Genomic DNA, 22888 nt, shown 5'->3' on the forward strand with positions numbered 1-22888 from the left:
AAAAAGTAGTTCGACTTTCGATATCTATCGAGTCGAGTAAATTATTTTCTTCTCTGAATATTATTCCCAAGAGATTCGAATACGAATCTCTAACATGAAAATTATTTCGACACGGATGACGCTCTATTTGATAGCATATAAACCAGGAAAAACTACCGTTTCTCATTAAGAATTCGAGATTCTATTTTCCCTGAACCACAGAAGAATTTTGAATAATATTTTATAAAGGAGATACAATTATTTTTTAAACATCAATTTTTTTATCAACTAGAATATTCAAAAAATAACGTAAATAATTCAATAACGACGATACTGTGAATTGACCCGAAATCAAAAGTCCTGTAAATCTTCCATTTCAATTCGACACAATTTTTAAAGAATTTCCAACTTTCTGTATAGCAATATCTTTCTCCAAGTTGATTTATTACTCCAAAAACCATGTTTCGAACATTGAAAGCCATGTCAACCGAACACCCTTCTGCTCGACGATTTCTATTCTGTTTTTCCCGTTTGGATGGTCTCTGTTCTCCCACGGAGCTTGGAACGTGTTTCTTATGCCGGCTAAACGGCGCCTGAGAACCTACTTCCCGACGTTCAAGGATACTTTGACGATCAAACAAGAAACCCACGTGGACGTCTGACGCACTCCTCCAAAACTTCGATTCTACCATTAAGTTCGACGTATGCTTTCAAAATAATACAAAGTTGCTTTTTCCTTTTTCTAGATATTACGTATTTCGTACTTTGTTCGACACAAAAGTATAACCGAATGCTAGTGACTTTGATTCTACGATATTACGCTTACGTACGATCTCAATACGTTTTCATCGCTAAGTCATTTTCTATTTCGAACGTATATTCTGAAACATTTACTTGCGTTACTTGCTCTTTTAACAAACCTGAGTCGTTCATTAAGCGCGTTTCGTAAAACTCAAGAATTTGAACAAATCTCAGCTTGATATTCTCTTGCTTTAAAAGACTCTTTCGGAGATTAAAAGTCTGTCGCGTTAAAGGAAACTGTCGTCGTACTTATACTATGACACCGATTTCAAATTAATAACAAAATCAACAATGCGGAACATACGAGAAAGTGATTCCAAAATTCTACATGATAATGTAACGAGTGAGTACAAGCCTAGTCGATGTCAGGATAATCCAGGGGATTTGATCGTCCGGTAGAAAAGGGGATTTCATTGCTGTCCGAATAGAACTTGACACGGGCATACACTTTCGGATAAACGCGTGTTCGCTCGTCTCCCATCATCTCAAATTGCAATCAATAGATAGGCGACGAGACGGCGCCGAAACGTGTCTTTATCCAACATGGTCAGAATACAAATAGAGGGTGTCCTAAAAGTCATGAGACAGGATCGCGCAAACTCCCACGTCCTGTTGTTCGAACCGATGTCACTTTCGCTACCATACAATGCTAACGCGGATGTGTTTACTCAACCACTCGAATGTTTGACTTTCCTACACGCGGGTTGTTTCATGTTTTAAATTGATTCGAACCGAGATATTCGGTGATGAAGCTTCGTGATAACGTCGATCAGATCTTTATTTGACAATTTCTGCTTGATAAATTGAGCGAAATTTGTAACGGATATTTTGAACAAACATTTTTCAAACGATAATTACAGGAATATTGGCATTTATGAAAGTTTTAAGAGACCTCTCGTTCTTCGTATTTCGATATCGAGAAACGATATTATTTAAATAACGAGAGATCGATCTTTAATTTCCTCAATTTATAAGATCCGGTGTTTGAGGAATAAAGATCCATGTATTTAGATATCTGTATTTTGGTATAGAGAAAAGATATATCTAAATAAGAAAATAGCAATTTTCAAGCTTTAAATTTACGATATCAAGTTTACGATAAAGACCGATTTTTGTGGTCAAATCGAACGCGGAAATATAATTGAAATAATAAGTTCTTCCGTATTTTTAGATACTAACATTCGACGACCGTGAATTTGTCACGTTTTGAAATTTATAAATATACAAAAATCGCAGGAAGAAGATATGATGAGCACGCTTTTGTCAATTTTTTTTTACTCAATATCGCCTTATGAACAAAAAGAGGTATTTTAATATATCTTGCAGATTGAAGAGTAAAGAAATTTTTTGTCCAGAATAAGTAATATTAAATCGGACCTAGCCAGACACTAAATCTGTACGGTACTGCTATCGACACTTTGACTAAAGATTTCTGATTGATTCCGCCTCGCTGAGGCGGCTCTAAAGAAACTGTTCTCAATTCCTCGAGACGTTATATCCAGCTGAATCTCTTTGTAAGAAATTTTACAGCATTTTCTCACTCTCTAACTATCTTCGGAAAACATCCCATACTATACAAAGGGATATAATTTGTACTCTTAAAAAATTAGAAACCATCCACCGTCTAACGCATAATGCATCGATAATACCTCGTCTTTTTATGATAATAGCCTTCTCACGGTATTAAAACTCTTTGCTCGTTCGAACGGTAAACATAAAATGTTTAATAAAATCTCCTTGCAAGTACCTACACATACAAATTTCGTTGCTTTGCGTTATAGATAGTCATCAATCTTTTAATTAATAAACTCACGATATTTTCTCATAAAAATATCGTCGTAAAGGCTATGGCTTTAAATAAATCGTTTAGAAATCATTATTCGTTAATTTCGTCACTTTTTTTCCAAAGATAGTGATCGATCTACTATTTCATAGACACGTGTCTCTATACAGATATTATCAGAGGCGGTATGATTTTAGGCAAATGTCGTGAAACATTTCCATGAAGCATCGATCGATGTAATTTGAATGAAAGGTTCTCTTATTCGCAAGAGGAAATTCGTTTTTTTCTTTTTTTTTCATATCGTACGGACAGCTTCGTAATAGCCAACGATGTTTCAAAGTATTCGCATTTTCCACCGTGAAATTAACATTAACTGATATAATTCCAGTGTCGCTGTGGAAAACTTATTGTCGGCCTTTATGAATTCATTTTGCGACGACGCGGATTCTCAAGCGGATAACAAAATGCGAGCGACGCGACGTAATATCTCGGCGGCTTTTAAATTTGTGTGAACGGCGCGAGAACACCAGCCGTAATTTTCGTCGTCGTAACGACCGGCAGGCTCTCTGTATTTCTCGCCTCTTTAATTACTTCGATAAACAGTTGTCCCCTCGTGTGAAACGCGATCGAATAGGGTAACAGAGAGAAAGAGGAGGCAGAGGAGGATTAATGAGAGTAGGAGGTGATTTAAATACCCTCCACCGGGTTTCTTTTGTACTGTCGTGGAGGAATGTTTTGTTAAAAAAAGGATAGGGGAGTATCAAAGAATATTTCCACGGCTTCGCGATACGATAGACGAACTTTGTTAACGACATGTTTAATTAGAGGCGCATTTATTCAGAAAATTACAATGTCGGGCGCATAAGTAGAAAATGGAAGGATAAATTCGAAAATTCAATTAATCGTACGATGCAAAGTTTTATTTCTGCTTTTTCTTGGAAAAAATATTTCCACGCCCTCGCGATACGATAGACGAACTTTGTTAACGACATGTTTAATTAGAGGCGCATTTATTCAGAAAATTACAATGTCGGGCGCATAAGTAGAAAATGGAAGGATAAATTCGAAAATTAAATTAATCGTACGATGCAAAGTTTTATTTCTGCTTGTTCTTGGGAAAAATATATTTAGGATATATGTATTAGTTATATGCTACATTAGGAAATACAGATATGTTAACAAATATTACGTCATATTATATTTAAGAGATAGCGAAAAGGACAATTTGCTAAAGTATATACCACGTAATCGAGACTACTACAAAAGCAAACATTTTCCTACCAGCAATTTCGATCAATTTCACCCTACGAGAGAACATTGCCAACCCTATCTAACTTTCACGTTGCAAACTTTCTTCGATTCTTTGCTGCCCTAAGCCATTAAATACCAATGTGGTATTAATGGAATTTTTTATTTGCAACTTCTATCTATTTAATTCGCGTTGTTCAATTCCGTAAACCATCGTAATCACGGAAGAAACTTTTAAAGACTCGTTTAATATCTTTTCTCGTTATTTCCTCATTTACCAGAATCTAACAATTTTATGAAATTATAAATTGAAGCACTTATAGTACTACGATAAATTATTTTAATTATAATACTTACGCCGCCATAACAAACCAAATTTTTCAAATCAAGGATATTCTTCATTTTTGTATCTCCCACTGATACAATGGCCTTCTTGATAGAACACCAAATTATTGTATTAGGTTGTCCGAAAAGTTTCTTTCGTTTTATAAGGTGATAATAGATGAACAACAATTTCTGTTTTATATTATTATATTATTTATATTATTTTCGTGCATAATTCAATAAACTAATATAAAACAAAAAACATTGTGCGTTCCACAATTTTTACGCATTATATCACTGCCTGGCTCTTAATAGGCTAAATCTCCTTGTAGCCAATCACTATACGCGTAACAACGTACATCGATCACGTATCGATCTTCTAACATAAAGACATTACATGTTACATACAATGGTCAATCCTGCGCTGGCCATCGGAAGGAATTCTATTTGATTTCAATCCTCCTTTCGTCTGATCAAATGCAAACAAAAAGAAATAAATCTTACCTTCCTATATATATATTCCAATAATCCTTCCGTGCCAAAGCTACCTATCCAAATTTCAAACTCTGCTAACAAACAAAATGAATGAAAAATATTTTCAATGCTCGGGGTCGTGGTGGAGGCGAAGCACCTGGCCTCGGTCCTTCCAAGCCCGGGAAATTAATGAAAAATATTTTCAACCCTCCACGTCATCGTGGATGCAAAGCACCTCGCCACGATCGTCGTCCTGGCTAGGTAGGATGGGAGGTGAATGGGCACGAAGACAAAGGCGGACCACTCGAGGACGCAGGAACGCGGAAGCGGGCGCAGCCGCGGGTAAGTTGAGCGCGATGAGCGCCGACGCCGGCGAGGGCGACGCCGTGGACGCTGTAGCGACGCGGGGATGTCAGTAGAGATGCCGCGTCCGCGAGCAACGCGTATCGACGACGGTGTCAGTTAGCCCGACGGGGTAGCATCGGGGTGGTTCCAGGCGAAAGTACGGCGAGGGGCGCGTCAGGACGCGGCTGACGCTCACGCGACCGACCGAGCGTCCTGCGACTTCCGCTTCGACCGATTCGAACCCATTTTCACCGAGTTCTTCTTCTATTTCATCCAATTTGTCCATCGAATCGTTCGATTGTCGTAAACACGACACATTTAACGAGACATTCTCGTTCGATTGTTTCGAAGAATTTTGTTCATCGAGAAGAAAAATTAAGGATCAAGAAGAAACGAGTGAGATGAGAGACCAAAATGCCAGGAACGATGTGGAGGAAGAATTCAGAGATAAAAGGAGAGAAACGTACGATAAGTAGACGCCGTTCGGCGACGATCACCCTACGCGTCCCTTCTTTCTATCCCCCGAACGCGATCGATTTTATTCCTCGCCTTGGGATGAACGATTCTTCGTGCACGAGCGACTGATGGCTAACCTTTGAGCGCGGCTAACAGCAAGGTAAACATCGTTACTGCGGGCGACGATTTTTTAAACGCTTCAAAAGTGCCACTCTTCTTGTTGTTCCTAGCTTCTGATTAAACAGACTCGGTTAAGGGCGATAGAAAATGGTTTTAGCCTCGTTTCGCTGATCGAGGTGGCTGATCGTGATCGATCCGTTGATCCGTTGATTATTTGGTACGTGGACTGGCTGGGGGAGTAATCGGGTGTACGTATAGCCGGAAACTGCTATAACTCGCGAAGTTAAAAGGCGGGAACGACGATGCTGGAAAGCAGCCGCGAGCGTGGAAAACATCGGTGAATCGAGGAACGTGTGTCGCGGTTTACCGTAATCCGGAGGATGCCGTAGCTTTCTGCCAGGAATTCGGTGAAGTAGCGAGCAGTTTTTGAATTTTTGATTCGCGTACTCGTTGGAGACGGAAGATTCCCTCGGAGAATGGCAGTTTCTGTTTCCTTCGGAAACGTATATTTTCCGAATCGTATTCTTCTGGAAATACGAACGAAAGAAAAATTCTGTTTTTGATCGTTGCGATCTAGCATCGATTATCGAATCACGTTTCCCCGTCGAAGCAAACAATTAAATTCTTACAGCGCAAAGACCAGCATCGGGAAAATAAGGAAGATCGAGGAGCACTCGTGAAATGGGAATATTCCAACTTTGATCGAAGAACACGTTCGAAAGTATCCTGGCTCGATTGTCTCAACGATGAATCGAGAAAACGAGGAAGTACGTTTAAACTTCTAATTTCAAGAAATACTTGGCAGAACGAGCATTCGAATTTCGTTCCTTTTAAACGTCCCTCTCTTAACTCTTCTTTGCTTTGTTTTCCCTCCAAATTCTCAGTAATTTTATTACTTTTAACATGGTTATTAATTTTCACAACGTTACATTTTTTACTTTGTCATTATTTAGAAAAGAAAGAGAAAGATGAAAAATTGACGAGAAATTTATGCGAAATTAATAGATAATATCTAATTCACGTTCGGAAGGTTTTTAGAAATAATTGTCTGAATGATAATGTCTCTGTAGCAGCGACCAGTCTCGCAAACGCTTTGCGGAGTTTTGCAAAAAGAACCAAGTTGCAAATGTTTGGTTCTGTCCGTGTTAATATACGGATGCCTTGCCGCAGTGACGTGGTGTAGATGCGCGAATGTCACCAAGGTACGTCACTTCTTCTGCATTACGGAAATCCAATCCGAGCATTGTACTACGAAAATTTAACAATTCGATTCACTTGACCGTTCGTAAATTAAGAAAAGAAGGGACTTTGAGTGGTAATTGTTCGTAGGTGATAATCAATTTCTCGAGGTACCCAATTAAAAGCACGAGACACGTGTCTCCCTGTGACGATAGCTACATATACATTCTCGTAAGTATATAGGAAAATCAATTCGAAACATCCATATTTATCACAGAAAAATCGAATTTTTCAAATTAGTTTGTCGTAAAAATAAATTTAATCAACCCTGGAATATTCGAAATCGAAACGTGGATTTTCATTTAAAATTCGTTAAAATTAATTCTTTCTCCTTAAAATAATCTGAACGAGCAGCTTTCTGTAATCTGTTAACCGGCGAACATAGTAAATTTTCATTCGCAGAGATTAAAGTCCATCTGACTAAAATTAACTTGTCTTGATCAACTTTGAATTCCATGAATTTTTCTTAATCTTAACTTTGAACTTTTTCCAAATTTCTATACTGGCTGTTTCAAGTTTCCCTAGCCAAACTTTGTCGGTATATTCCGTCTATATAAATACGTATAAACCAATAAATTGAATCTTTTATCGTTGTCAGTTTCGTATCGACAGAAACGGTGAATATTTTGGAATGGAATACGACCAGCCAAGGATTATATTCGACTTAAACTTATATTCGCGTTACAATATAATAACCGCTGTGTATTTCACATTTTTTCTTATAATTGTTTGTACATTGTTCTTATAACAATCTATATTTATATAACGTTCTATAAAGTTAAAGTTTGGCCATTAAACTCTGCAGAATTTTTTCGGACTTTTTATTAAAAGATAACTTGACGGATTAAAATCCAGAAAGTATCGTAAAGTGGAAATTACGAGAAGGGAAGGCGACAGGATGAGAATTTACACGAAATATTTCATTCTATTGCAGGTGGCATTCATGGGGATGCTGTATTTGGTCTATTTGGTGGAATGTTATCATTCACCGATCAGGATCGATTTGTTACACGCGGAGAGCCAGGATAGTGTGTTATTGAAGATCTTGCAGCTAAAGTCGGCACAACCGACCATCTGGTGGAAAGCTGTCTCGTACCATTACGTGCGACGTAAACGTCAAATTACCCGGTACAGAAACGGAGACAATTACACGACGACGCAGGTAACGCATAATGCGCAACGTGCAACGCATATCTCGTGATCCAGACGAAAGGAAGTCGCGGGATGGTAAATCGTTGATACGCTTCGCGCGAGCCTCGCCGAACCTTGTTGCGAGGACAGATGGACCATTCGCTCTTTCGCCTTCTTTCTTTGCTAAAATTCTTGCTTAATATTTATTTCTTCTGATATTACTAGTAACTTTATACGATATCAACTCTGCACCCATTACAAATTCATAATTTAAGGTACAAAGAATTTCTTACGAGTCGGCTGCCGTGACGCTTGAGCTGGTTCGGATAACAATTCGACGAAAAAATGTTTCAAGCGAAAATTCTTTGGCATCAAAGGAGTGATTCGGCGATCTATACTTTTGCTCAATGGCCCATCTATCCCCGATTTATCCCTCTTTCTGACGCTTTTCGTCTTCCAGGTCTACTACGAAAGGATAAACACCCACGCCGCCACATCTTTCTACTATTACGACTACTGTGGCGTAAAGGACATCAGCAAAGAGTTGATCCTGAATCCAAAAGTGCCGATCACGAAGATCAATCTCAGCAAAGGATTCGCCTTCTCGAACATGAGATCGGCGACAGAGTTTGAAGAGGCTAGGTCGAGATTCTTCGCGGAACAAGTATTGGATAAATTGGAATGAACCGATTGGATCGTGGATTGTTGTTTTTATTTTCATTTGTGCGAAATTTGAAATTTCGAAAGTAGAATCCAGGGTATGGTACTTGAGTTTTACACTAAATGAAACGAATCTTTATCCAATTTCTATTTCTCTAATTAAGTCTATGGAAGACAAATTTGCGTACGAATCCACGGTCCATGAATGATTACAATTCTTGATTGACAATTATCCAGTGAACGAGTGCGATTCAACGAATTAAGATGCCATATTGTTCGAAGGAACTGAGAGACGACTACATGGAGATGAAAGAAGGTCTAGATCTCGGATATAATTCAAACCCCACGATGCTGGTGGCTGTTCTTGGCAACCCTTGGTTCACTAATCGCTACGTCTACTGGTGCTTGAGTGCTCTATTGCTCAGCTGGCCTTTGAGAGTGATCATAGAGTACAAATCGCAGTATGCTGACTATCAGGTGAAAAGCTACTCCATCAACTATTACTTATAGTCGTAGTTCGTCTGATCTGAATCTAATTTAAATCCCAAATAAAAATGACATTATCTCGAATTATATGAACAAGTCGAGGAACATTTTGATCGATATCATCGAGTTGTCGAGTAACAGAAACGGCATTACAATTCTCAGATCACCAAGCTCTTCGGAATCAACTACGACACACCAAGCGGAAGCGAGCCAATACACGCATCCATGAGCCAACAAACTATCAACCAGCCCGGCTCGTACATGCTGGCACCGAGTTACAGCGAAGCGCTTCTCATGGACCCAGCACCGGACCAACGACCAGCCGAGTCCCAAGACGCAAGTAGAATGGAAATGGTGCCGAGTTATTCGGAAGCGTTACTCTATCAGCGAGCAGAACAAGGCTGCGCCGTAACACAGGAAGTGAACGAGGATTCGAACCGTCGAGTAACGTCGCGCGAATGTACCTGTCCCTGCCACGCCGTCTCCTCTACCTTCGAAATGAACGCGCAGGAAGAAGGATCCAGACAAGACGAAGAACACGGCCAATCGGTGGATCAGGCCAGACAGCCATTGATAGAAACCGCGATCGAAGTACACCCTTCGAATTGCACTTTGGTCAGCGAGACAGAGACCGGCAAGTGTGGAAGCTGCGGGAAATTCTTGGTCGAGGCACAGCTGGAGAGCTTAGAGATGTCGAGAAGCGAGTGTAACGTAGAAAACCCTGAGACAAGTTCGATGACGGGGTTGCAGAACGTTAGAAGAGGCCCGAGGATCAGTATGATGCCTAGAGACATGTCTGAACCGAATCTTAGGTCCAGATCGGAACTGATGGAAGTTGACACGAGGTTCCTTAGATTGAACGGACAAAGCTTGAGGAACATTTTAGAGAGCGACCAGGAAGAAGAATTTGGTATCGAGGACAGAGTGGAAGAGATTAGTGAAGATAAGATGAGCGAGCCAGAAAGAGGAAGAAACTTCAGGTTATCCCTTTGTTTCCTCGATGAAGCCAATGCCAGGTCTACAGTGGCTGTAGACGCGAGTAGAGGCGCGATACCGAAAAGGATAGCCAGCAGAAGCAGAGTAATCGCGAATCCCATGTCGAACGAGACTTGCGGACTGCCCGATTCGACAACGTATTTTTGTCTCAAGTCGATTCTTAAACAGAATAAACGGAGATACACTCTGATTACCGCAAGGGAGCTTCAGAATCTCTCGGACAGGGAGGATGACGATGTGATCAGACGTTTGGAGAATCGATCGTCGTATCACGAAGGCTGTATTCCGAATTCTGCTTCGAAGAACAGTGCTGAAGAAAAATTCGATCTGTTCTCGAGATCGAGAGAAAGCTTGGATGCAGTTTCTGGAAGGAGGAAGAAACAGTTATTGGAGAATATCTCCACGGATAAGAATGAAGATGGATCGAAACGTGAAAGCAACAGGTAAGTTTTTGATTAAGAAATTTGTTTAAAATTGGAAAGAAAATTGCTTAATGGCTTAGTACCAAAGCTTTATTTATAATCTATCTGGTTAAACCAAACTTGGTTAAACAAACCGAGACAACGAAACGAAGCTCAAAGAATCCTCCCACGAATTGAAATTTTCCCCCACAGAACTCTCATCTTTGCGAGTCCGATACAAGAAGTTTGTCCTGGCGATCCTTTCGGAGGAAAAGACGTAGTTCGAACGCGACAAGAAGTAGATTCCACCTCGCCAGACGAGTCACCAAACCACACAGTTCTCAGCCAACTCGGACGATCTCTCACCTGTGACCGGAAATCAGCTCGACGTCGATTCCAAGAGTCTCGTAGACAACGTTACTCGGACAGCTCCCATCCTTCTTCCTTTTCCTGTCCACTTGATCGTCAACATCCCTATCCATACGCTTTCTCGGCGTCCACAGACGCCGTGGACACCACAGAATTCGACAAGAACGTTCAACAAACTTCAGCTCGCGTTTACCAACACGCAACGTCTTTTCCACCTTACGAAGGATCGATTTCCGGCCACAGCGACAAATTTACCGATCAGCAAGCTACGATACACAGAATTTCTCCGATGAACGTTCCTAGGTCATCGAACAAGGCAGAACTGACCCGTTCATTGACCGAAAGACGAACGAAAACGGTTCGAAACAACGCGAATTTTCGACGAAGCTTTACAGGAAGAGTAGAGGATTACAGAACGGAGAACAACAAATGGGCGAATCTGAATATGGAGACGTCGTTATAACGAAGGGACACGAGATGATAACTATAAATATCCGTCCTGCCACTTTTCAACATCCTGTACATACAGCGTAAATGCGATTTAATCGGCCCCGCCTTTGCATCGAGCCGGAAGTTGCTCTCGAGTAGGAAGAAACTGATCTTTTGGTCGAACTTTGTTTTGCAATGATACCGAGTTTTGTGAATTTCCTTTGCAACATATAATACTTTTTAATTAGTCGAATCCAAAAGTATCTTACTCTTAAGGAGCGGAGATGCTTATTTTAAATTCGTTGTATATATTCCAAGGTTATATAACAAAATTCATGCATATTTTTTTCTTACATTCGTTCACGAAAATATTTCAACACTTGGCATAAAAATTTTCATGCCAAAAAGATTTTCTTATCGAAGGAACCGTAAAATATTGCAATGAGACGCAATTTGTAAAAAATTATTCGTTATACGTTTTGAAAAAGAGTCACGAATTCGGTGTGCCTCAAAAACAAAGTTCAGCCGACTGTTTTGTTTTGAAATTCGAGCGTGAAACGCTGTCGATCTTGTCAATAGGGGTTGTGCCATGGACTGGAAAGAAAATTCTCTGTTTCTTAGAGGGATGCACCTTGCTAATGGTCGTGAGCGCGATTTATAATTGATCCAGCGTCAATTATGCGTGCAGTTTTTGCGCGAGCTTCATGAAATGAGAGATCCTCGAAGAGCTCTACAAGATCTTTCAATATAAAATTCAGGGGTAGGAAATTTGAAAATGAGAGCTATTTGTATACAGGCGTTTTTATCCTGTTGTGTTAAGTAAGATAGCATGTTTATGGTTATGTCCATGGGGTTTCAATTATATTTAGATCGTATTGTTCCACAATTCTCCTCGATGAAGTGTTTCGATTTTCGGCTAGTAGGATGAGATTGAACTAATCCCTCGTTATACTAAATATATAGAGCATTTTATATAAAGTAAATTAATAGAAATTAATAGATCAATTACAAAACATTGGACTAGATTGTTCGTAAATTGTACGATTCTTAATGAACCACATTTAAAATATATTATAGCCAATATTAAGGCTGTATATAAAAATTAAAAAGGAGAAAAAATATAAATTAATAGACATGAATCAAAAAATCACAGATGAAACTCTGAAAAATAATAACTGTCGCCAAAATATAAATAAATAAAAATTCATTGGCACGAAAACGTAAAGAAAATAAGAAGAATGTATATATTATGAGGGTTGGTTTATTCTTATCCTAACTTCAAAGTACCTCTATGTCCTTCAGAAACATAGAGTATGGAAACCATACCGTGAGGTTAATTCGTACGAACTTACTGTTCGTAAAAAATGTTCGCTCAAACATAAGCAAGGAAAAACACGTAGATTTTACAAACAAGAAGATATTGAAGCTAAGTAAGAAATATAGGAAATCGAAATAATAATCGAATAAATCGAAAAGGAAAAATCCGTGCCGAAAAACGATTGAAAGTTTTCGCTTCTCCGTGCACATAGAATTACGAAAAAAAAGTACATAAGTATATATATATACATATATACAATATACATACACACATATATATTTTTGTCTACATGTTTGCTCGCTGCAACAGAGAAGAAAGAAGCTATCCGTAATTCCGATCATTTTTACCGGTCTCTCGAAATTTTGACCGAGAACTTTGTATTTATTAGATATATATATATATATACATATACTATTATTATCGTAATATTATCGCGAGGAAACAAAACGCACCGTTAATGCTTTTAGGAGGATATTTTTCATATACGAATAATGTGTATTGATGCCAATTGCTGATCGTGATAATCATTGATAGAAGTCACTATATTAAAAGAAAATAATCATGGTATGATTAAGGGTCTAAAATTTTTCTTCCATTTTCCATTGTCTCTAAATGAACTAACAAGTCGACGGTGTATTCTTGAAAAGTATTTGATTATTATATTCTATATCTTTTACATAGTACATAGATAATATTGTTTAATATTCATTTGATGCATATGAGGCTAGTCAACGAAAGAATTAATAACCTTAATTATAGCATGATTATTTTTATCTAGAATAAATTAAACACACAAGATTCTGGTATCTGTAATATATACATGTGTTTGTACGTGTAATTTTACACGATGATTCGCCTTTAACGAAAAGCAAGATGAACTAATTGTAAGTGCTACTTATCAACCCATTCGATTTTAATCTATTTATTGATAGAAAAAGGATAACTAAATCTTTAATCGAAATTCGAATTCTTTCAAGAATAACGAAAAATATGTATGAAATACTACATGATCGTATAAATCTTTTTTCTAATGTAATACTCAATTTTGACATTTATTCTGCAAAAAACGTATATTCGAATGGGTTGAGATTCGTTAGACGCATCGTAGAAATATCTGAAATTCGAAAATTCGAATACCGGTTAGCTGTTGAGTCTGTACTTACGATTTCCGGATTCTAATTACGAGAACACCGACAAAATTTGCTCCATAGTCACTAAATTTTCGTCCAGTTAACAAAATCTTTCACAAAATCACCAAAATTTCCAAAATATCCCGATATTTATTCGATTTTCGACGCTACCGGATCACACGACGTACACACGTTCGCATTTCGAACTACCAAATCACCGAGAATCACAATTACGATGCGAGAATCGCAAGAATATCGCGAGAATCGCAATCAAGTCTCGCCTGTCATTTTAGCGCGAAATTCAAACGAACAAAAGCGTAGTTGAACCGCTATATAGACGTAGGCTTATTGCAATTTGTTAAATGACGATCGACGAAGCATGTGATAATGAAATTCGATACTCACGATGTATGTATGTATAAATGTTAAGCATCTCAGGATAATGCGTGTAACTACTTTTTAAGTTTAAAACGAACAGCGTATGACGAATTTTTTGCTCTGCGTACGATAGAACGTTCGATAAATACGTTTGACCAAAACTAACTGCAAAGAGGCACTTTCCGTAGCAGCGAATATCATGACTCGAATACATAATGCAGAAACTAAACGCAAAATATTTAAAAATACAGTTACATCGTGTTGGAATTTGATATGATATAATTAAAATATAAATAGTATAATTAATTAACACGAGAATTAAATTACAACTTAATAGCTGTAGAAAAATAATTTTATTAAATAGGATGCACATTGATTAACATCAGAATTAAACGTTAAAATTTGAAAGTGTCTCTTCCAACGAAATATTCGAGCCTTTAACGTTTGAGAATTCAACGTTCATCGATTCATAAGTTTATAGTGGCAGATATCTAGGCTTTAAGATGTAATCGACGATTTTGAACATTAACTATCCAAGTTTGAATAGTCGAATGGTGTTTATCCTTAAACGTGAATTGAACTTTGCGTTGTTACGAATCAACCATCCGTCAAAGCATTTCGATTAAAAATGAATATTACGAAAATTTGGCTATAGCAAGAAAGAAATTGTACGCCAAGAAGGCTTTCGCGGATTATTGCTTAATGCTCACACGATCTGAAACCGTGGTATTGGAATACTCATTGCCATGCAATGTTTAAGAACATAAACGTACCCATGCCGTCTCAAAAAAAGTGCTCTTCTAAATAAAAAATTGTTAATATGCGGTGAATTCTGTCCATTATTGCGCGATAATTGGGTAATGCGTTTACATGCGTTACGTACACGCATATTCGTTTGCGTAAAAAAGCCTGTAATTGTATACTGCTGCATATGTAATTATTATGATTATTATTAACGACGATATACAAATCATTCTTGTAAAAACAAAAAAAAAAAAAAGAAGGAAACGATATGGTATAGTATAATAAACGTTGACACAAAAAAAGGAACTTGTTTCCTCAAAATATTTACTACTTTTGATTAATCTTTTACACACATATAAAAACCATTATGAGGAAAAAGTGAAATAACGAAATGGTTTGATTCCAATGTATTTTTCTAAAACGTGGGAGAGTATTAATAAAAGTATAAGTACAGACACGAATGAGATAATAACAAAGATGGGGCAAAATCTTTATCATAAAAAAAAATTATTACGCATAAAATGACCGATACATTACTGGCATATTATACAATCGAATATGACACTAATATATCGGACTGTTAAAACAATTATTCGTGATACACGGTATGCTGTTGTTACCGACGTTTATACACTTTACTTTTTCGTTTTACTTTGTTTTTTATAAACATCCATGGGAAAGGAAAAGATAGGAACCTTTCTTTTTTTACTTGTGCCCACTTTGCTTGCCATATTAAACAATAAAGTGTCTTTACATAACCATAATAAATATATATTTGTGTTTCTTCTTGTAAACACTTGGTGTGAACAGAAATAACATATAGGACTCTTCATTTAGTTGGACTAGCAATATTGGCAAATAATCGCATCAGGCTAGTTCTCAACGATAGTGAATTGCGCAGTAGCTTTTTTTCTTAATAAAGCTAATTTTTCACATAACCATTTTGTGTGTAATAGACTCGGTAATAAAGCGTCTTACTTCGCCAAAGTGAATATGTATTATCGAATTTAAGAAGATACACACCCTGTAATTGGAATATATAAGTACGATAATATTTACAAATATTAGATTTTTTCAAAGATATATTTTCATTTACCTGCCCTGGGTATCTATGACTTCCTGCGTAGACTTCTTCTTGTGAATCTCTCCTGAAAATCTGCAAAAACAATTAGCATAAAAATACTAGAACCATGGAAATTTTATTTCTATTTCTAAAGTTAAAAGGTAAACTGATATATTTACAGGTATTATCACGCTTATAGGTGGTGGCAATGGTTTGTAATCAGACTGAATTATACCATTTGTTACTCCACTTTCTAAATCATCTCTTGTTTCATATTCATCATCCTCTTCCTCTTCCTCTTCAGACTCACTAATATGTACTGATACTTGATTTGTTTCTGGTTTTGACCATTCAAAATATAGTCCAAAACCTATATCATAGCCATCCGTTGCAAATTCCCAAAATAAACACAAGCCATCTTCGTGCGTTGGCACCCTAACCGTTACGATTTCTCCATGACCAACTTTAATAACTGCATCACCATCTTCTCTCCTAATGAGTTGCTTGAAGGCATCTACACCCTGTCTAGTCCACATTTCTGGTGGAGCTATAGGTGGGTAATCATCTGGCAATTCATCAGAATCTTCTCTGTTCAATGTGGCCGTTTCATTTGTTTCTTTTGGCTCTTCCTTCTCAGCATTTTCTGTTGTGGCAGTGTTTATTTCTGGAATTTGATCTTCTATGACTAATTGGTTTTGATGTAATTGTTGCATGTACTGATGATAATGTTGTTCTTGCAACTGTCTTATTAGTACTCCTTGTTGCTCTGGATTGCCAGGATATTGTTGCTCCGCATACATTTTGAATTGGTAATATGTTTGTTGATTTAAGGCATCTTGAATTTGTCTCCTCTGTATTTCTTCCTTTAATCTAGCTTCCTCCTCTTTCTTTCTTTGTTCATCTAATTCTTTTAACCTCCTTTCTTCTTCTACTTTTCTTGCTTCCTCCTCCCTTTTCAACCTTAACTTCTCTTCGATGTCTCTTCTTTGTGCTTCTACAACTGTTCTAAACAGGGGACATAGCTTGTCTAGCAAAACTATAAATCCTTCCATTGCCTGTTCCTTGGATATGTTTCCTAGATTTTGCCATGCTAAGCGTCTGTCCTTTCCAATTACATCCAACACACCCAAAGGTGGTGCATTCTCTGCAGTACATTTGCCATGCGTTACTTGCTGGGTAAAAGCCACTAGCTTTAATTTGTCTTCATAAGACAAATGGACAGCTTTGCCTTCCTTTTCTACAATTTTTACACAATTTGTATAATTGACATGTTGACATCGAAGGAAGATAATATTATTTATACATTAAACTACTGATGGAAGGAAACATAAGTCTACAAAATCAACAGTAAACTATATACATATACACCAATCAACAGTGAAGTTCTCATGAAATTTTATACTTCAAACTTTAGACGTGTTGGAAATATATAACATAACAATGTAACAGCACGTATCCGCACAGACATATGGTTTTTCTAACATAACTCAAAGAAGCGAATAGCGATACTATTTTAATAAACTGACAATATGATTGACTCACCTTTATAAAAATTGACTGCGATTTTGTACAGTTCCTTAGTTTCGAAACCCCATAGATGAGGCTCCCACCTCTTTCCACTCTCCTTGTCATTTTTGTTTTTCGCCAAGTCCTCCGCAGATATCGCCAGTTTCTCGATTTTCTGCTCTACCGAGGAAATGTCACCATTGGTGTCCGCCATTTGCAGTTGCATTGACACGTCAAATATTGTTAGAAGCACCCTAACCTTCTATTTCTAACAGTATGAAACATTTCAAAAATCTTTATAAAGATCACGCAACTAGAAAACTATTGCACTTGTAGATACGTATCAGCACACGTTACATTTACAATAACGTTTGCATATGTATAATTTGGTATAATATTAATAGCCTAAACCCTTCCCTTTATTGGTCAATTGCCACATTGCCACTGTATTATACCGATTATGATATAGTATTATCAAAGTCAAATCGACTTTTATAAATCGATTTCTACATAACTAGAGCAATTTCGAAAAGAAATATGAGCAATTAAATTAAATAAAACTGTTTAAAGAGATCATTTTCTAATTAAGCCATGTAATTTTTGTAGTATATAAAGTTCGTACTTTAAAATACGATTTTTAAATTTTCGCGGGTAATTCAAATGGTCTAAGGTGTATATCATGATCTCTTATAACTTCTTAATACAGTTTCTAAAATAACAAAGCACAAAAATATATAGCATAAAATGATATAAAATGATGACAGATAAGATACAGATAAGGAAGAAAAAGTTCTTACATTTCTGCCTTATAAAACTACATAACATGTATATGACACTTTCTTGTTTCTAACATTTAGAGAATAGGAAATACTTAATAGAGAAATAACAGCATGTACGTAAAGTAAATAAGTATGTATGTAAGTAAATTACAGCAAGCTGAAGATTCGCTTTATACGCGTAACAGAGACGCGTAATTAAATAAAATTTACTAAATAAAAGCGTACCTATTGTTGCCGGTTTAATAAAGGAAGAATTTTATATAACCATTGTCTCCACTATGTTCGACAATAAAAAAAAAGTCTAAACATAATTTCCTCATTCTTCATATCGAATTGTGATTGTGTAAAGTGTAATCTTTTTTGAGGTCGGTATTTCAGAACACGTAAATACCATCCCCACAACTCATCCGTAATTCATTCAAAGCGACTTCGAAACCTACGATGGCGCTGCTAGTTCTCTTTTCTGCCTCCAGATGTCTCTGCAGTCGGGAGCAACACGTTCAGTCAGCGACCGAGTGTCGCGAGTGTAGCTCGTTAGTATTGTGACTGTGACTCGCTTATCTGAGCGTGCTGCTGAGCGTAATGTAGAGGCGCGGGAGAGGCAAAAGCGTACGGACGCTTTCGATTCCGTGGGAGATCTGGTCGGTGAGTGACGGACAGATGCGTGCGCGACGAAGTACGCTTCAGCGGCTTCGGTGTCTCGCTGATTTCGAGTAACGAAGTCGTTAAGAGCGCGTGCGGGCAGCAAATTGTGTGCCTCTTTTTTTCTTATTTTTTTTCGACATGGTAGGGATATACCGTTATTCACGAACGTTTCTCCGTTTCGATGCCTCCCCTAAAGCTGCATAAATCGACGGTATACCTGGTATACCCCGAACGCTAAGCCGAAGATCGATTAAAAGAGAAAAACCGGTTCATGGAAGTTTCCTCGTGGAGAGAGGACAACGCGGATAACGCAAGCTAAGAAGCTGTCCTGCGGAGCAAGGTTAGGTGAGTACACTTACCAATCCGGCACCGCTTTAGTCGCGTGGTACAAAGCGTTTCACGCGTTCCTCCCGCTGCATCGATTTTCGACCGCGTATTCCAGCCAGATTCTTGCCCTGTCAGCCCGTAGTTGGACCGTTTTTACGGTTTGTTGTCCCCTGTCGCGCGTTTGGCTAGCTTATAGAGACGCTCGTGTATATCGTACTATGTATACACGGACAAAGGCGTAACCTATTTACATGTATACGGGGTGACCTAGCAATCGTCGTACAATCGGCTACAGAATGACTCTACGTGAAAAAACAAGTGGGAAATGTAGAATACCATTTTTCCATATGATGCTCCGTTTTCGAGGAAATGGAGTTTAGAAATCTGACAAATTAAACTTGACCGATTACCATCTAGGTATGAGCAAATAATCGACAGCAGATTATTCTACATGTAAAAAGAAGTTAAAAACGTACGATAAAGTTTTTCCGTTGAAGGCCATATTGTCAGGAAAATAAAATTTGGACGTGTTTAATTGGAAACTGATCTAATAGATACACGCGCGTGATAAATTTTCATAAATTATTTTTCTCAGCAAAAAAAGTATTACACGAACAATTTTATTTTATATTCTTGACTTGCTTCTTTACATAGAATCGTTCTATCGGCAATCGTACCACGATTACTGAGACACCCTGTATTTACACGTACGGCCTCTGTACGCCGACTCCTACGTGTGGCCATATCTTTGTGGGGCACAGGTGAATGGAAAGGACTATCCACGATGTATGTTATGTGAGAGAAGTTCTCGAGGAAGCGTGACGTGACGCGGTTCAGTAGGACGCGATCACTTTGGAGGAGGAATTGATCGGGTCGCGTTCAGAGCAGCGGCCGCTACTGACACTCTAATAAATCTGCGGACCTTTAAAGGTTTAAAACCTGATACAAATCGATGTTTAAATGCATCGTGATTACCGCTCATTCTGCGAAGAGTTTCGCAGAGGACGCGAACTCCGTTTGCATACAGTACTCTGCAAAAGTCTTAGACCGTTCACGATAGGAATCTTTTAATGGCGATTAATTGTGTTTTTAAAGAATGTCTTCGCATGATGTTATACAGAGATGAATATTACCTGTTTGCCGTTCCTTCTGACCCATACATTTTTTAGAAATAGTTGAGCAAGTAGGCTTCTACATTAGCAACGTCGTGTATCATATTGTTTTGTTTCAAAGCCACTTTGCATTTCCAATCTTTTTTAGTCATTGGTATTCATATTTTATATTCATTCATATTTTTCATTCATTTCCATTATATTCGTTCGTTCATATTTTTATATTTATATTTTATATTCATATCTATATATAATATTAATATTTTATATTCTTACCAACGCGAGATGCGATTAAAGTCAACCGCAAAGTGGTTGTTACACTCGCTGTATTCACTTATCTCGTCGTGTTTTTAAACCAAAGATTCCGTTAATTTAATTAGGACAAAAACGGAAATACCAGTCACAATTACGATCTAATTCACATGGAACTTTTTTAGAAATTATTTTACGTACGAATTTTCACTATTTCGCTTCCTTTTATCGTCTCACGGGTCTCATTTAATACTATACAACAAATATTATTTTAATATCTGTTATTCATGGAAATGTTAACGAAAAACAGGCGAGTTTTAAAATTTGGAGCAATTTACAACGTGAAACGTTTCACGTGGAAAAAAGTCGACTAATGTTTTTCAAGCTACCGACAAAAGGGATCGCGGGGGAAAAAAGGAATAAAAACGCATCAGAAACTCGTTACCAGCAGCCAGTCGGTAGTTTTTTTTTCGTTTTTCTGAAAACGATTCCATTGTGTTCCACGTCGAAACGAAAATCCAGCGAACGCGCATCCTTTGTTAATATTTACGAGGCATGTAATTACGCCAGATCGGCCGAATTTCATTTGGCTCGGATTAATATTACCACGCTTGCATCGAAATTAGAATTCTGCGCTCGAGTCAATCGTATTGATACAATCGCACCGATCTTATCCCGATTAATATCGCAGAAGAAACGTAAAATTGGGTTTTTACTAAGACAGGAAAATTTTCAAAAATATTATATACAATGTCTTGAATTTACTTCGATGATTGTATACTTTATATATTTTTGCGAATCAAAGCTTCTTGGGATCGAATATAGTTTTTGTAAAGACTGTAAGAAATTTTCAAGATAAGAGATTTAGGGATCATGCACAAGAATTTCGTCTCATTAAATCGCTCGAGAAATTGAAATCGGTCTTCGTAAAGGTGAAAAGATTTAAAAAATTTGTCCGCGTACTGCCTCATCCGACATCGTTCTAAAATGGAAAATCACGAACGAATGTTCAGAGCAACGAATCTAAAGCCTGTTTAACATTTCTCACGTTCGTACCACGTTAACATCTTCTCCTATTTTTTCATCATTATTTAATTAATGCGCTCATGACACGACACCAGGAAATGATGGTTAATTCAATTTAAACGCGGCAGAATCTGGGTTAGTTCCAGATTAGAATTAGATTAAAATTAAGTTAAACCTCCACGGGGCAAACTGTCGCCGTGTTTCCGGGAAATTTCATTCTACAAAGATAACCTTGTCGGCAAATCGTTTACACGTCTCTCAACAACCATGGTATCGAAATTAACATTTTTATCGTATTCCTTTTTGATCTCCAACTAGACAATCTATATATATGATGATTCGAAGCAGTTGGTAGCGTTTGTGCATTGTCGACCCAGAAATTTTTTGGCACGGTAAAATTCGGACATCTACTTTGCTAGCGCACCAAATTTGAGGACACGAAACGCAACTTAAAAATACCCAACAATATGCGATCGTTTCTAACTGACAGAATACAACATGAAAAGACTAAGTTGCCTAAAAGAAATAGATATACGTACATATACAATCTGTATTAATTCGTTAACTATTTTAGAGCTATCTAAATATTTGCTAATTAACATTACAAACTATGGTTACTAAATTAAGCACGTAAATACCATTTAAATATTTAGACATGTAAGTAATACTTGTAATTATATTAATATCTTAATCACTAATACCCTACCAGCAGATGTGACGATAGACAATAAATAAAAAAAAAAAAAAAATTGCAAGCACAAGAATTGAGTAAGATGTAGCTTCCGTAGATAGAAACGATAATTTTGAATTAGGCTTGCTATCGTATTATCGTACTATCGGGATTTTGGTAGGTTAAGCTTCCGTAATTTTCTTTCGAAGAGATCGAAGAGACGAAGAGCAAACCGTGAAACGTAGTACCGTAAGTTTCGCGTTTTAAACGCAGTCATACGTAGTGCAATTATTAATATTCGTTTTCTGTAAAAAGTTGGAATTATCTTTTGCGTCTGATAGCAGAAATGCAGGAATTCTCAAAGATAAAGAGACAATTATTTCCCAACTCGTTCGTTCCGAATTCTTCTTCATTTTACCACGCTGTTCGAAGGTCGATACAACGTGACTGATGGAAAACAGACTTTGTCCTATTCCGCGTATAATTGTTAAAACTATCCGATCTACCCTGTCAGGTTTTACACCAAGAAACACCATGACAAGATTTTATTTATCTAAACCATTGTTCGTACCAACATCTAACGAGGTGCATTATCAACGTTGTATAATTAATTTGTCGATGTAACGAATCGGAATTAAACTCTGCAATTTGCGAGCTTTCAATCGACGCATCTGCAACTCAGGACGTATTTTATAGC

The 22888-nt window shown here is 37.4% G+C and overlaps 3 protein-coding genes across 13 annotated transcripts in view; 2 read left to right on the forward strand and 1 right to left on the reverse strand.

The window, feature by feature from the left end:
- The first annotated feature begins 5020 nt into the window (after window positions 1-5020).
- On the forward strand, window positions 5021-15117 carry LOC126865418 (uncharacterized). 7 transcript variants are annotated; one of them, XM_050617877.1, is made up of 9 exons: window positions 5021-5570; window positions 6162-6297; window positions 6601-6732; window positions 6860-6940; window positions 7704-7931; window positions 8361-8564; window positions 8843-9037; window positions 9209-10485; window positions 10657-15117. In XM_050617877.1, exons 2-9 carry the CDS (start codon window positions 6277-6279, stop codon window positions 11273-11275), a joined length of 2757 nt encoding a protein of 918 aa, XP_050473834.1. In that variant the 5' UTR covers window positions 5021-5570; window positions 6162-6276; the 3' UTR covers window positions 11276-15117. The 7 variants fall into 7 exon arrangements, with proteins under 7 accessions (XP_050473834.1, XP_050473835.1, XP_050473836.1 ...); XM_050617878.1 differs by having other exon boundaries at window positions 5021-5417; XM_050617879.1 differs by lacking the exon at window positions 6860-6940 and having other exon boundaries at window positions 5021-6297.
- Window positions 15118-15566: 449 nt separating this feature from the next.
- On the reverse strand, window positions 15567-17848 carry LOC126865429 (Golgi resident protein GCP60). The gene is made up of 4 exons (XM_050617908.1): window positions 17417-17848; window positions 16054-17111; window positions 15908-15967; window positions 15567-15835 (listed from the first exon to the last, which is right to left on the reverse strand). The coding sequence occupies exons 1-4, from the start codon at window positions 17604-17606 to the stop codon at window positions 15734-15736; spliced, it is 1410 nt and encodes a 469-aa protein (XP_050473865.1). The 5' UTR covers window positions 17607-17848; the 3' UTR covers window positions 15567-15733.
- An 808-nt stretch (window positions 17849-18656) lies between these two features.
- Window positions 18657-22888, forward strand: part of LOC126865423 (probable beta-hexosaminidase fdl) — a 38877-nt gene continuing 34645 nt past the window's right edge. For 3 of the 5 annotated variants that reach the window (XM_050617889.1, XM_050617895.1, XM_050617891.1), the window contains exon 1: window positions 18658-19149. The gene's annotated coding sequence lies outside the window, so the exon portion shown is untranslated. Of the gene's footprint in view, window positions 19150-22888 lie in introns of all 5 variants that reach the window. The other 2 variants (XM_050617890.1, XM_050617894.1) reach the window with 2 other exon arrangements.

Source organism: Bombus huntii, chromosome 5 (assembly GCF_024542735.1).
Source record: "Bombus huntii isolate Logan2020A chromosome 5, iyBomHunt1.1, whole genome shotgun sequence".
NCBI lineage: Eukaryota > Metazoa > Arthropoda > Insecta > Hymenoptera > Apidae > Bombus > Bombus huntii.